The sequence below is a fragment of the Phascolarctos cinereus genome, unplaced genomic scaffold (assembly GCF_003287225.1).
Source record: "Phascolarctos cinereus isolate Bilbo 61053 unplaced genomic scaffold, phaCin_HiC Scaffold_5;HRSCAF=322, whole genome shotgun sequence".
Lineage (NCBI taxonomy): Eukaryota > Metazoa > Chordata > Mammalia > Diprotodontia > Phascolarctidae > Phascolarctos > Phascolarctos cinereus.
The window spans coordinates 353,422,386-353,437,771 of NW_027555958.1; the positions used below are offsets into that span (position 1 = coordinate 353,422,386).

The 15,386-nt window shown below is 43.7% G+C and overlaps 1 protein-coding gene across 5 annotated transcripts in view; it reads left to right on the forward strand.

The window, feature by feature from the left end:
* Nucleotides 1-521: 521 nt before the first annotated feature.
* The window catches only part of TMEM63A (transmembrane protein 63A), a 44,354-nt gene continuing 29,489 nt past the window's right edge, over nucleotides 522-15,386 (forward strand). For 3 of the 5 annotated variants that reach the window (XM_020982154.2, XM_020982158.2, XM_078156286.1), the window contains exons 1-4: nucleotides 794-902; nucleotides 5,208-5,424; nucleotides 10,902-11,101; nucleotides 13,218-13,297. In XM_020982154.2, coding sequence (XP_020837813.1) covers nucleotides 10,904-11,101; nucleotides 13,218-13,297 — 278 coding nt within the window. In that variant the 5' untranslated portion in view covers nucleotides 794-902; nucleotides 5,208-5,424; nucleotides 10,902-10,903. Of the gene's footprint in view, nucleotides 689-793; nucleotides 903-1,088; nucleotides 1,537-5,207; nucleotides 5,425-10,901; nucleotides 11,102-13,217; nucleotides 13,298-15,386 lie in introns of those variants that run through there. The other 2 variants (XM_020982156.2, XM_020982155.2) reach the window with 2 other exon arrangements.

The window sequence follows — 15,386 nt, forward strand, 5'->3', positions numbered from 1 at the left end:
ATATGCATATTCAAGCAAAACAAATACTCTTGTTGGCCATGTCCAAAAATGTGTCACGTTGTGCATACCATCTACATATCCACCATAGCAGGTGGGTAGGAGGTAGGTAGCAAGCTTTATCAACGGTTCTAGGACCAATTGAATTCAAGTCATAACAGCAACCTAGTCACCCCAGCAGAGTGAATGGGATCTTTTGGCTCCTAGTGAGACCCTCCCACTCCCATATTTTCTTTGCATCAGCTTTCATCTTCTCCCATACCTTCAATTCCTTTGGCAATAATTTCCCCAGGGATTTGCAGTATTCCAAAAGAAAAGATGGGAGCTGCCCCTCCCCTCCTCCTGGGTCTGGCCTCCCATCCAAGTGCCAGCTCTTATTCCCTTTTCCCTTTTCCTCATCCAGAACTCCGTCTAGGATGGAGGTTTAAGCACATTTATTTCATGTCCCCCAAACCACGTGAGTCTCCTGGCTGAGACCAGCCTGGGTGCTGGCATACTTCCTCTGTGAATTTGGCCAAGTCACTTCAGTTTCCCTGTTTGTAAAATGAGCTGTTTGGCTGAGACGATTTCTCTGAAGTCCGTGGAAGCTCGGGGACGCCTAAGTGAGGAGTGAAGCACTCAGCTGTGGACTTTGAGGAAGCTAGGTGGCAACAGGAGGATCGGGGGCTGAACCTACAATTGAGGGGCGCAGGTGGGTCGGTGAGTTTGGCTGCAGGGCATTACTGAGAGCGTAGCCTGCTGGGTGCCCAGACAGCCCAAAGTGGGCAAGAGGCGGAGCCTCTGCGCATGTGCATTGGAAGTGCTTGAGTTTCACTTTGTAACTTTTAAGTAGTCTGGCAGCCTCTGGGCTGGACCAGGTGGAGCTCAACAACCTCTCTGTGCCGGGGCCAGAGTCACTGCTCCAGGTAAAGGGGGACAAGGATTGGGAGGCGCCGCCGCCGCTGCCCCTTCGCCTGCCTCCCTGGCTGCCTGTCTGTCCAGGGGTGCTGTGGGCTGAGCGGGGCTGGCAGGGGGCACCGTGCCCGAACCCTGCCACGTCAGGTGTCCGGTTCCGGGGCGGGCGTGGCACGTCCAGGCCTTCTGCTGTAGTCCTGCCGGGGTGTGGGTGGGTAGGTGGTATCCACAGCCCACGTATCTCAGCAACAAGAGAAGGGGACCAAGAGAGGCGCCTCTCTGGAGGAAGCGTGACTCTAACCTCGGGCAGCGCAGAGCTACTCCCTTCTCTTCCTCTGGGGTTCCTTACACCCTGCCCAGGACTCTCTTCCTAAACTGCTCTGCCTCCTTTTTCCGCCCTTAATCCTCTCCCTTCCCTCTTTTATCCTCCTTTTCCCTCACTAGTCCCTTTCAACCTCAGCGACTGTACCCCTTTCCTTCCCTGTCAGCTGGCGTCTGAAGTCTCCACTAGCCTATCCCGGAGCTGCTGCAATTGGCATTTCCTCCCTGCGCTTCTAGCCCTCCCTTTTAAGGTTAACCTCCATCTACTTTGTTTGTATGTTCTGGATATCTCTTTATTTACATTGCGCCCCTCCTCAATAAAAGGTAAGCGCCTTTGGGGCAGGGACTATTGGTTTTTTCCTTGGTATGCCTAGAATTCAGCTCTATGTCTGGTGAGCGCTTAATAACTGCTTTCTGATCGATTGAGTTTATCCACTCATGGGGAGACTTGGCAGGAAAGGTACTTAGGGACTGCTTATTGAGAGGCCTGAGCTCACCAGTGGAGCTCAATCTCACAGGCTTACACAGAATACATCCTCAAAAAGTCTATTAACTGCTTAAAACAGCACTAAGACTCTTGGGACACGCTGTATTTGGAAGCCCAAAGGAATAGAGGAAGAAGTTAACCTGAATTTGAACCACCTATTACCATTTTGGCTCCTTGGGTAGGGGGTGGACAGGACCTGAAAACTAGAGGTATGGGAGAGGGGAAGCAACAGGGCTAAGAAAGCTTTTGCAAAGAAAGAAAATTTACTGAGGTTTCAGAACCTAATGATAAGCCAAAGTTATCAGAGAGCTTAAGGTGACTTTGGTGATTTCAGTCTTAAGGAAGTGACTCCCTCCAAGGACAAGGTAGTAGTGGAGTGCCTACTGCAGACTTTCTGCTCCAAGTACCAACTAGGTATTAAGTAGCGGAGAGGTGGGGAGGAGGGTGTTGTGGGTGGAGGGTTGATTCAGGCCCCAGACTGCTGAATGAGGCTGTTCAAAGAGGATATCTACCCTTCCTTGGGGTGTGCGGAAGTGTGCTGGTGAGCACTAGAAGGTAGAGAAGGATTCCAAAAGGAGTATAGCCAGAGGGAATCATTTTTCCTCAGAAAGCATCCCATAAAAATGTCCTTCCCAGCACAGGAAATTCATTAGGCCCCTTAATAACGCCACATCTGCAGAAATTTCTCTGAGGGTGAGTGTGGGCAAGAACAGAGATCATGTCATCATTTCCCTTGGAAGTGCCATCACACACCCCAGTGTATTTAGTTTGGGGATGAACTTGGGCCAGCTGGCAATTCATATACCTGAGAATGGAAGAAAACACAAGCATGAACTGCTCCTATGGACATTGCTTGTGTGTTTCTCTAGCTCAAGGGAATGATTTTTTTAAAAACTGAGTGCTATAATTCCCCCCTCCTCCCTTACTAGCAGGCCACAAGTTTGAAGAGCACACAAGGTGTCCCAGCTTCAGTACAATTCAGTTGATGGTTGTTTAAGCAGGTGCCTTCAGAAGTCAGACTGTTTGCTCCATGAGGGGGTCTTCCGTGGAGAAGCTTTTGCAAAGAAGCAAAATCCACTGAGGTTTCAGTCCCTGATAATCTAAAGTTATCAGAGATCTCCAGTCACAGGACTTCAAGGGGGATGGCGCCCGGGCACGCTAGAGGAGACAGAGCTGCTTGGAGTTAACTGTTATCTTAAAACATCATCTTTAAATTTGGTGGGAACGCAGGAAAAAAAAATACTTTGTGTTTCTATAGTGCCTCTCTTTTGAGCTGCTTAGCCCTCTATAGCTTCTCTGGGAGGGAATAACAAGGGTTCCTGGTTTGATGTTATAGTTGAAGAAACTGAGACACAGGACTGGTAACTTACCAGGTCATACAGTGAGTCTGGCAGAACTGAAAAAGAAATGCAGGTCTCTTGACTCCCAATTCAGTGCCCTTTCCATCAATCCACCCTGTGTACTACTACCTTGTAATGTATCCATGCAGACCCCAGAAGGCACTGAAATGTGCAATTACCACTTTGGTACAGTCAAGGTCAGCGACTGGATTTGGCTGAGAATCCAAGGTTTTAGATTCAGATTTTGGGAGGACAGCAATACTTGGAAAGTACACTGAACTGGGTGTGCTTGAGGCAGCTGGGGTCTAGCACAATCATACCTTTGCCCAGCAGTGTGATCTGTGCCTCAGAGGTAATTTGTGCAGGAATATCATGGAGATCAAATGGAAAAACTGTCCTAGGTATTTAAAAAAGATAATTTCTAGGTAGAATAGGATGGTAGTATTTATAGCTTTAGACCCGAAAGGGACCTTAGAGGTCATTTAATCCAATGCCCTCGTTTTATAGCTAAGGAAACAGGTGGATATGAAGTGACTTGTCTAAGATGGCACAAATGGTAAGTAGCAGAGCTGGGATTTGAACTTGGGTTCCCTGATTCCAAATCTAATACTCCACTCTGTTGTGCTGCTTTATTATTTATAATTTTTGTATTGAACTATCTAGTGTGGTCTGATACATGTTCAGAATGTACTCTCAGAACACTCCTCGTTAGTAAGTGCCTGCCTGGCTGGCTTCCCCAGTGCCTTAGGCTCTTGTCCACCATGTCAAAGGAACTGCCCTTAGCATCGCACCTCAGTCACAGCCATCTGGTAGGTGAGGATTCACTGCTAAGTCCCTCTGGCCTGAGGTTTTCAATGCTCAATCAATCGATAAGCATTTATTAAATACTGCTTGGTATATGCCAAGCACTAAATTAGGTGCTGAGGATATGAATGAAGGAAAGAATGGGCATTTATTAAGTAACAAGTAGGGGCAGCAAGGTGGTACAGTGGACAGAGCACTGGGTTTGGAGTCAGGAAGACTCAGCTTCATGAGTTCAAATCCAACCTCAGGTACTTACCAGCTGTGTGACCCTGGGCAAGTCACTTCACCCTGTTTGCCTCAGTTCCTCACCTGTAAAATGAGCTGCCGAAGGAAATGGCAAATGCCATCCATAAGATGCTCTGAGTGGCTTCCTTTTGCTTCTGGGATCAAATACAAATTCCTATTTGGAATGTAAAGCCCTTTCAAGGCCGATTACACCTTATTCCCCCCAATAAACTCTGCACTCCAGTCAGACTGTCCTATTTGCTGTTCCCTGCACACAACTTTCCATCTCCCACCCTTCTGTCTTTGTATAGGCTGTCTCCTATTCTAGGAATACCCTCCCTCCTCATCCTCTTGGAACCCCTAATTCCCTTCAAGGCCCAGGCCAAGGGCTACCTCTTTCAGGAGGCCTTTCCTGACTCCCCTAATTTTCCTTACCTCTTCATTTTCTCCCCTGCCACCAATCATTTTATATTTATTTTACATATAACCTGTATTTACTTATATGTGAATACATAACATTCCCCCAACCTGGTAGAATGGAAGCTCCTTGAGGGAAAAGAGTTCTCATGTTTGTATTTGTATCCGTAGCACCAAACACAGTATCTGTCATACAGGTGCTTAATGAACGTTGGTAGATCAATTGAAAACCAGCTGAAAACCTTGCCTTTTGATGTAGAACAATGCTCGGTCTTAGGTCTCTGCTCTTTCTCCTCCTCTTGTCTCATCTTCATTTATTCTGCCATGGCTCTTTCTGATTCCTCATTCCCTCTGGAGCAGGGGGAGGAGGCCTTTGGGGACTAGAACACTGTTGACCTCAAGAGCCACCCCCTCAGCTACTATCTCTTCCTGGGGAAGAGGGAAAGTTGGTCAAAGCAGAAAGTCACTGGGAGAGACTTTCTCTCCACTTATCCCTCCACTTAAAGAGGGAGAAAGTAACAGAGGCATGAATCCAGAAACAAGCCAATTTTTAAAATATTTGTAGTTGGGTAGGTGCTAGGGGAAAAGAGCTGATGCGGGTGGGCTCTTAGGTAAAACCAAAGTCTACCAAATTCAAAGATGTTTGGGCAATTTTCAGGGAATGTGAAAAGAGCGGCAAGGAACTTATCTGACCTTTTGACATTCCTTCCTATTCCTCTTAGAGCAATCCATGAAGGCTGAATGACCTCCAAGACTCTGGTTTTTCAAGACCTGCAGGAAATGAGTTGTCACCCTGGTGGAGTCCAACTTTCAGCAGTGTGGGAGGTTCGGCTGTGGTGAGCCAGAGACAGGGAATGTTTGTCTCCTTTGCTCCCTTGGCAAACGCCAGAGAGGCCCCAGCCGAAGCCATTTTCATAGGCTCCTGATTCCAATCACCCAGTAAGTATAGGGATGAGGGGGAGGGACAGGCCATTAATCTTGCTGCATTGGAACTCCTTGGGAAGTCAGTTTGGGACCTACCCCAGGAGGTGATTGTGAAAGGAGATAGGGAGACTCAGCAGCCGTAGCCCCATCCACATGTATCATTCCAGGACCACAACCATTGTCCTTGCTAAGCTGCTTCTGCAGGCACTGTCATATCTTATATAAGAGGGGAAAGAAATCATTTCAGTTGGAGGTGTGTCCAGAATCATGTTGATGTCATCTTCTGTTAAGCTCATACATTAAGTCAGTTCACTAAGTATGGGAGTAAGTGCTTGGGCTTTTGCTTGAAATTGAGGAGCATGATCTCCACCTCATTCAGGCTGTGCTCCTGAAGAAAGGACTCTGGACTAGAGTTAGAAACTCTGCTACTTACTGCTCCTTGGGCAAGTCAGTTTGTATTTCTAAGCCTTAGCTTCCTTATCTGTAAAGTGAGGATAATAATGTACCTTGTCAGACAGGTGGTGCAGTAGATAGAGTGCTGGGTCTGGAGTCAAGAAGACTCATCATTCTGAGTTCACATCTGACCTCAGACACTAGATGTGTGACCCTGGGCAAATCACTTCACCCTTGTTTGCCTCAGTTTCCTCATCTGTAAAATGAGCTGGAGAAGGAAATGGCAAACCACTTCAGTACCTTTGCCGAGAAAACCCCAAATAGGGTCATGAAAAATCAGGATTGAAAATGACCAAATAACAAGAAGTACTTAATAAGGATTAGAATAGGGACTGGACCTGTGATTTCACTGGCATACGGAATTCCCTATGAGGAAACTCCTTCTACCAACGCAGGCTGCCATCTTTTTTGACCCTTAGAATACTGAGGTTAAATGAGTTACATAGCCAGTACGTGTCAGAGGTGGAACTTGAACCCAAGTCTTCCTGGCTTCAAGACTGGCTTTCTGTCCACCACGCCCTGCTGCTTCTTGGCATGTAAATAATAATCACAACAATAACAACACGATAATACCCATTTTTTTTTAGGCAATTTGGGTTAAGTGACTTGCCCAGAGTCACACAGCTAGTAAGTGTCAAGTGTTTTGTCTGAGGCCAGATTTGAATTCAGGTTCTCCTGACTTCAGGGCCAGTGCTCTATCCACTGTGCCACCTAGCTGCCCCAATAATAACCATTTTAATATAATATTTTAAGGCTTGCAAAGGATTATATATACATTATTTCACTTGGTCTCATATTTACCTTATACTTCCCCATGTACACACACACACACACACACACACCACACACACACACACGCATGCACGCACACATGCACATCCACCAGCCTTGTGGCTGTGAATCAGATGAGGCAACATATATTAAGTAGTTTGTAAGCTTAAATGTTAGCTCCTCTTAAAACCTTTGTTCCCTGCACAGTTGGAGTTCTCAGTTTAAATGGTCCAGATTTCTGAAATTAAAGTTTAAACAGTCATTTGAGGCTAGGGGCAATAGGAGAGGGGAGGTTGAGTATTTCTATGTCTAAGAACAATAGGGTGTGAGAAATTATTATTTTGGTATTATATTAACAACTAATTATTAAATTATTATTAAGTCTTGACAAGCCCTGTAGTTAGTCAGCTGGTCTCTGAAGGACATGATTATTTGACAGGGTTTTTCTAGGGTAAGACCCTACTTCTATTTAGAGTGTGAATAGAATCTACTCTAAGTGAATTTTTGTCCTTAAGAAATAAGCCCAAAGAAAGAACTATGGAGTTTGAATGCAGATCAAAACATACTATTTGCTATTTTTTTCCTTCTGTTGTGTTTTGTTTCCTCTTTCTGGTAGTTCCTCCTATTAGTTCTAATTCTTACTTACAACATCACTAATGTGAAAATATGTTTAATAGGAATGTATATGTATAGCCTATATCAGATTGTGTGCTGTCTTGGGGAGATAGGTAGGGAAGGAGGGGGAGAAAAATTTAAAACTCAAAACCTTGTGGAAGTGATTGTTGATAAATAAAAATAAATTTAATTTAAAAAAAAAAGAAAAGAAAAGAAATAAGCCCACATCCTTGCCCTCCTCCACTGGGGTGGCTTAGAAGATTCTTCTGTCCAGATTGCTGGAAGTGGCTGAGTCTTGTGATCAAACCATGTTCTCAGTAGGTGGAGCTGAAGATTTCTATCTCCTCATTTAAATGTCCACCAATCAGGGTTGATTTCTCCTGTCAGGGGCATTCTCTTTCTTTTGTAATAGTATTTTTTTTTCCAATTACATGTAAAGATAGTTTTCAACATTTACTTTTATGAGATTTTGAGTTTCAAACTTTTTTCTCCTTCTTTCCCTCCTTACCCCTTTCCCCAAGACAGCAAGCAATCTGATATAGGTTATACATGTATAATCATATTAAACATATTTTTACATTAGTCATATTGCAAAAGAAGAATCAGAATAAAAGGGGAAAACTACAAGAAAGAAAAAACAAAACAAAAAAAAAGGGTGAAAATAGTATGTTTCAATCTGCATTCATACTCCATAGTTCTTTCTCTGGATGTGGATAGCATTTTGCATCATAGGGGCATTCCCTTTCTTTCTTTCTCCCCCCCCCCCACTTTTGGTGAGGGAATCCAGGTTAAGTGACTAGCCCAGGGTCACACAGCTAGTAAGTGTTAAGTGTCTGAGGCTGGATTTGAACTCAAGTCCTCTTGACTCCAAGGCCAGAGCTCTATCCACTGTGCCACCTAGCTCTCCCTGGGGCATTCCCTTTCAGAAAAAATATTATTTCTTTTTTTTTGCCATTCACTGTCTCCATTAGGGGTCTTTGGTGACCTAGAGAAACCACTGACCATCAATTTACTGATTATTAGTTAGGCTAATTGATAAATTGATTATTAATTACCACAAACTGTCTTTAAGGTTTTTCATTTGTCACAGAGCAGCTGGAACCACAGGTGTAGCCACAATTTCCACACATGCATAAACAACACTCATAGTACCTCAGTGTAAACTTTAAGGTCATATAGAAATGTGAGCCATCATCATACAATGCACTATATAAAATTTTGTTCTGCAGACTTAAAAAAATGTATAGCTGCCTGGGCCTTCACTCTTATGAAGCATTGGGCACTGTCTTCTTTAATTTTGCAGAATCATCCAAGTATAAAGTCGGAAGGTACTTTAGCAGTCATCCAGTCTGACCCATACTTGAGAAGGAATCCCTACAGGATGATAAGATCATAGATTTAGAACTAGAAGAGACCTTAGAAGCCATGGAGTCTAAACTCTTCATTTTACAGAGGTGGAAACTGAGGCTCAGAGAAGCTACACAGGTAGTCAGTCCCTGAAACAGAGAGGTTACACAGGTAGTAAGTATCTGAGGTCTTCCTGATGCCAGGTCCTGGATTCTATCCACCATGTCACCTTGCTGTCTCCATACCCCTCACATAATCATTTGAAGACCTCCAATGAAGGGGGATCCATTATCTCTCAAAGCAGCCTATATTGCTTTGGACACCTCTAATTTTGGGAAATTTATCCTAGATCATCCCAAACTTGCCTCTTCCTATGTCATGGTTCTTGCCTTTCAGATCAGACTGACCAAGTCTAATCCCTCTTCCAGACTTTTCTTGAAGTCTTCCAATAAGGAGGATCCTACTACCTCCTGAGGCTGTCAGTCTGTTCCACTTTGGCAGAGTTCTAACTGTTAGGAAGTATTTCCCCCCTCTGACATCAAGCCTAAATTTCCCTCTTTGCATCTTCCAACCCCGTGGCTCTTGGTTCAGCCCTTTAGGGCCAAACTGGTCAAATCTGACCCTCTTCCATTTGATAGTCATTAAAAATTTGAAGATAACTATCATGTCCTCCCTTGAGTCTTTTTTTTGGGGGGGGGAGTGTAAAACATCTCGAGTTCCTTCAGTGAATCTGAATATGAAATAGACTTGAGGTTCTTTCACCATCCTAGTTCTGCTAGTGACTCTCTCCAGCTTATCAATGTCATTCTTAAACTCTGGTACCCAGAACTGAACACAGTACTCTAGGTGAAGTCTATCTGGGGAAGAGCACAGTGGCCCTATCACCCCTTTATTCCTAGAAGTTATGGCTCTCTTAGTGCAAGCCAAAATTACATTAGGGTTTTTGACTGCCATGCCATGCTGCTCCCTCATCGAGCTTGCAGGCCACTAAAACCCAAAGCTTTTTTCCAGACATACCAGTGTAACCACACCTCTCCCATTTTGTACTGATGAAGTCGAATTTTTGAACCCAGGTACAAGGCTTTACATATTTTGCCCTCTTAAATTTCATCTCAGCTTAACTGTTCATTGAAATAGGGGAGGGGGTTGGACTAAACAATTTTTAAGGTCATTTTAGAAGTTATCTAGATTATAGCTAGATTATAGCTCTGGGATTCTGTGTTTCTGGATTCTTTTTATCACATGTCTTCTGTGTCTCCTGTGTCATGTTGATAGATGTAGCTGGACAAGATTTTCCATTCTTCTGCTACTCATTTCTTTTCTTTACATTTTCCCTTCTTCTCTCTCTTTTCTTTCACCCTTGCTAATGGCACGCATAAACACTGTTTAGTCCTTCTGGTGGCCCTTAGGATTAGAGAGAATTTTCATCTTGGTCTAGAGAAGTTCTTAACTTTTCTTGTGTCATAGACCCCCTTTGACGGCTAGTTGGCACTGTGGGTAGATCACTGGGCCCAGCATCAGGAAGACCTGAATTCAAATCCAGCCTCAGACACTTGCTAGTTGTGTGAGCCTGGGGAAGTGACTTAATCTCTGTCTCCTTCAGTTTTCTCATCTGTAAAATAGAGATTAGAATAGCACTTCCCTCCCAAGGTTGTTGTAAACATACAATGAGATAATATTTGCAAATACTTAGCACAGTGCCTGGCACAGAGTAGGCACTTAATAAATGCTTATTCCCTTTTCTTCCCCTTTGGCATTATGGTAAAACCTATGGACTCCCTCTCAGAAAAATGTTTTTAAATGTGTAAAATAAATTACATAGGTTTGCAAAGTAAACCAATTATGTTAAAATCTAGTTACCAAAATATTCTTAGAAACAAGTTCATAGCCCTAGATTCCATGGTCTAGAGTCTCTTAAGACATTGGCAGCTTCTTCTACGTGTTTTCTCTTGGTCTGAGGTGTTACCCACCTCAGTTAATTTCCATTTGACAGACTGTGTTCAAGGGGACCTGTTTTTGAGACCCAGAGTAAGCCTGGCTGTCCCAACCCCTCTGACAATCTGGAATTGCTAAAACAATGGGACTATTCTCAAGTGATGCTGCTGGGCACATAGGAATTCTGAATCCCTTTCTCTCCAGCTGACTTCCTGCTTAGCCACCAATCCCTGTAAAGAAGTGTGCGTCCCCTACAGCAGCATAAGAGATACTGGTACCAGTGGTGTGGTCTTAACGGAGTGTCTGTTCTTTCATTGATCCTGCTGCTTTTTGTTCACCTCCTTCCTCCTCTTTTCCCCTCTGGCTTCTAGGAATGAAGGGAGGGACAAGTTTCCCACCCCTGGGCCTGTGGCATCCTGAGGTGGTCAGGAGCAGAGAGAGGCTGAGCACTGATCTCAAGCCCAACGATACGTATTGCTACAGCACCGTCAACAACACCAGTACTGTGCTCCAGGGAGTGACCTTTGGCGGAGTGCCTACTGTCCTGCTCATAGATGTCAGCTGCTTCTTGGTGAGGTGCTCCTATTTCCCTTTGATTTGGGGAGGGAACACTAGGTGGAGCAAATTAAGTTGAAGCCCTGCTTTTAAGGGTTTATAGGAGTAGGAAGAGGGAGACTGTTGGGGAAGGGGAGAGTTTATGCCTGAGCAGCCTGGACTGGAGCTGGGACTTCAAGAAGGTTGGCTTGGGGTTAACAGGGTGAGTTAGGTCCTAGAAGGAGAGAGAAACAGCTGAGGAGGGGGGGCCAGATGGTGGGCAGTTTTGAAGACAATGTGTGTGTGTGTGTGTGTGTGTGTGTGTGTGTATCTGTCTGTCTGTCTCTCTTTCCTCTTGTACTGGGAATATCAGAGTGCCCTGTAAGATAGTGGGCATAGGAAATTCCCAAACTGTAGCACATAAGCATTGCAAAAAAGCTGTGTGAACATAGTTTCTTATTTGAGTCTTTCCAGGAACACGCTGTATTGCTTATGGTATACTTCAGTCAACAAGCATGTGCCTTTAAGATCAGTCAGTCAGTCCCCAAGCCACAAGTATTAAGCTTCTACTATGTATCAGCTACCTTGATAAAAAGACAAAATCGAAAGCATCTCTTCTCTTAAGGAGTTTACATTCTCATGGGGGAAACACCATGTACACTTTTAAGTATCTACAAAATCAGTACAGGTGTAGCTTGGTCTGGAGGAACATATAAGGAATATATCTCCAAGAAGCTGAAAAACCTTCTCCCAGAGGGAGGTTGAGATAGCAAGAATAAATCAATTTCTATGAGAGAAAACCAAGGTTGTAGAGGTCGAACAGTAAGTCATAGGAGAGAATGATGAGCAGATGACCTCATTCGGTCTCTGTACTTTAGAGAAAGGAGGAGGAAGTACATTCCTGGCAAAGGGACAGCCTTGAGGAACACCAAGGAGGCCAGTTTGGATAGACCATAGAGTGCATGGAGGAGAGTAATATATAATTAACTTTTTTAAATATAGTTAACTTTTAAGAGTAAGGTGGAGCCAACATTGTGATGGGCTTTAAATGCCAAATAGAAGAATTTGCATTTACCCCTAGAAGTAATAAGGAACCACTGGAGATAACTGATCTGGGGAGTGACATGATCAGACCTCTGCCCAAGATATATCACTTTGGCAGCTGTTTGGAGGATGGATTGGAAATAAAATGAAGTTCATATTTGCTTATTGGCAAAAATTCCCAGTGACAGCTCAGACCCATTGGAATCAGGCCAGGCCCTGTTACTTCTCTCTAAGAAAACAAAACCTGAGTGATTAAAGAATATTGATCAGGGCTCAGTTAAGGGAAAATGACCAGGCTTTTTGCTGTTAATTCTAATACACACACACACACACACACACACGTTGTTCAGTTGTTCAGGTCCAATTCTTTGTGACCTCATTTGGGGTTTTCTTGGCAAAGATACTGGAGTCATTTGCCATTTCCTTCTCCTCATTTTACAGATAGGGAAACTGAGGCAAACAGGGTTAAGTGACTTGCCTGGGGCCACCCAGCTAGTAAGTGTCTGAGGCTAGATTTGAGCTCAGGTCTTCCTGACTCCAGGTCCAGTGTTCTAGCCACTGTGTCACCTTGCTGCCATATATGTATGTATGTATATGTGTACATGTGCCTATGTATACACATATATATACAATATAGATACATATAAATGTATGTATATGTCTATGTGTATATGTGTATCAGTGAGAGAACTTGGTCTCCAGCACTGCTACATAAATGTGATTTTGCTTCCTAGGGTCACTTTTTAATCTTTCTGCTTTGATGTTAGTAGAAGTTGGGCAGTGGGAATGTCGTAGTTAGATCATACTGAGGTCGGGGAAAGCAGTTTATGTTGAAGCCTCCATTACAAGAGGGTCTGTCCTCCTACTGGGATACACTTGAGTAGCATAGTAGAAATGACAGAATTTCTGTGCCCATGGAGAGGAATTACCATTGCTGGAGGTACGTAGGATGCTGAGCTATGTAGTTAGTAGACTTAGGGTGACATTGCACTCATCCCTGAGCAATCTCCAATTCTAACTAGAAAAAAAAATCTGTGACGCATCTGTTTGTCTTTCTCTTTACCTCCCCACCCCCACCCCCTGGCCCTTTTTTTGTTTCTTGCTCCTAGTTTTTAATAGTTGTGTTTTCCATAATTCGAAGAAGATTTTGGGACTATGGCCGCATCGCACTGGTGTCAGAAACAGACAGGTAAAAAAGATTCCTTGGTATGAGAGAAGATGAAACCTACCTCAGTGTAATGGAAGCAGAACTGTCCCTTGGGTACTACAAATTGGGCTGTCACCCAGACCCTTTACTTTTTGAGGGGGTGGGGGAGAGGGTAGGGTTGTGGTAGAGGAGGGGGCTTCTGGGCAGTGTCCAAAGGAGGCAGCTGTTCCAGCTGGCATGTCTACCAGATCAGGGATACTCATTCTATCCCCCACAAGGGTTGCTGTGAGGATCAAATGAGATAATTTATGTAAAGAGCTTTGCAAAGCATTAAGCCAATGTAAGTGTGAGTTATTATAATGCAAGCAACCTATAAAATGGTCACCAAGGCTAATCCGTTCCACCTTCTTCATTCTGCCTCCAAGCATCCTATTTTTGACTTTTTTTTAAAAACTTCATAGAGACCCTAGATCTTCATTTTAACTTGATTAACTTAATAAACATGTTGAGGGTGGTTCAGAGATGTGATTGGCTCTTGGCCCAGGAAGTGAATGTGGGCTTATAATATAATCCCTGTTCAGTCAGTGCTTCACCACTTAAAAGACCGTTTGTTCTTCCTGTTGGAAACACCCCTCCTCTGCCCTGTCCCTAGCTGCCCATCTCAGGAAAGTGCTTGGCCTCCTGACCAGGGTTCCTGGCACCCAAATGAAAATGTACAAAGGAAATAAAGTAGCTATAACTCCCGATATGTTTCAACATTGAGGAAAATGTGGAAAGATGAGGGGTTCTTTACTCAATCTGCTTATTTCAAGTGTAGCCCTTTTGAAGTTAACGAACTCCAAAAAAAGGGAGAGACTGATTAGTGCCAAAAAGTCCATCTGTGAATATTCAAGCTATAGCAGTCCTAAGCCCCATGGGCATAACGCAGCTTCTTGGCCATCCTTTGAGTTTATTGAAAAACAACATCTGTAGTGGAAGACATAAACTCTTTGTCCCCTTTAACATCATACCATGGTCTGAAGGCCCTTTGTATATTTTACATCAAAGGGAGAAAGGTGATGGCAAATTATAGATTTAAACAACTGGAACTTCCAGATCTGGCCAGATGTGATACATACCTGAGTATTGTATCTGCTGCTGACGTAGTGTGTTAGTGGGGAAAAGTGGATTCCTTTGTCCCTTGCCTGGGGCCCATAGGCAGTTTCCCCTGAGAATTCCTCCCTCCAGTGCCTTCTCTTCCCATGAGGCTAAGCTGGTGCAGAAATGTGGCCCCTGTGGGTGGAGGGACACCTGTGAATTTCCTAGCCCTGGGGAACGTGGGTTGTTAGTCAAAGTTATCTTTGCCCTGTATCAATTTTGTGAAAACTGCATGTGATGACCTTGAGAACAAAACCACAATACCATTTGCTTACGTTTTATTGAAGGAAGTCTTAGGCTGTTTGTTTTTTGAGAGTAGGGAGCAAAAAAGCAAGCCTCAATAAAAGTTTTTGCGAGGTCGTCTATTGGTGAGGACACTAACCATGGAATTAGATGACACAAGGTGGAGAAGGAATCCTGATTCCAACACTCTATGCCAATCAATTTGGACGAGTCACAACTTCTCAGATCTTTAATTTCCTTATTGCTGATTTATTGTCAGGAAAGTGCTTGTCAGCGAGTCCTAGGCCCACATTTTAGTGAATGTGGGAACTCCCTCCACAGAGACACACCACACAGCCCAGAATTTATAGTCTTAGAGACTTACCTTAGGGTCAGAGGATTAAAGGACTTGCCTAGCTTTAGAGACAGGCCTTGAACCCAAAACTTCCTCACCTCAGGTCCAGCACTTCTAGCTGCTACGCCAAGTGTTCTTAACATTTTTGTGTGTCATAGGTAAAGCCTATGACCCCTTTGGTAAAATCTTCTAATAATATCTTTAAGTGCATAAAATTTATTTTTATATACACACACACACACACGTACATATATGTGTGTATATACACATACACATATATATACATATGTATATAAAATTTCAAAGTAAATAAATTGTATTGATATACAGTTTCTAAATATTTTTGAAAATGACCAAATGTGTGATGTAGTTTAGACTTCCCTGAAATCTATCTATAGACTCTTTTTTGGGGGAGTG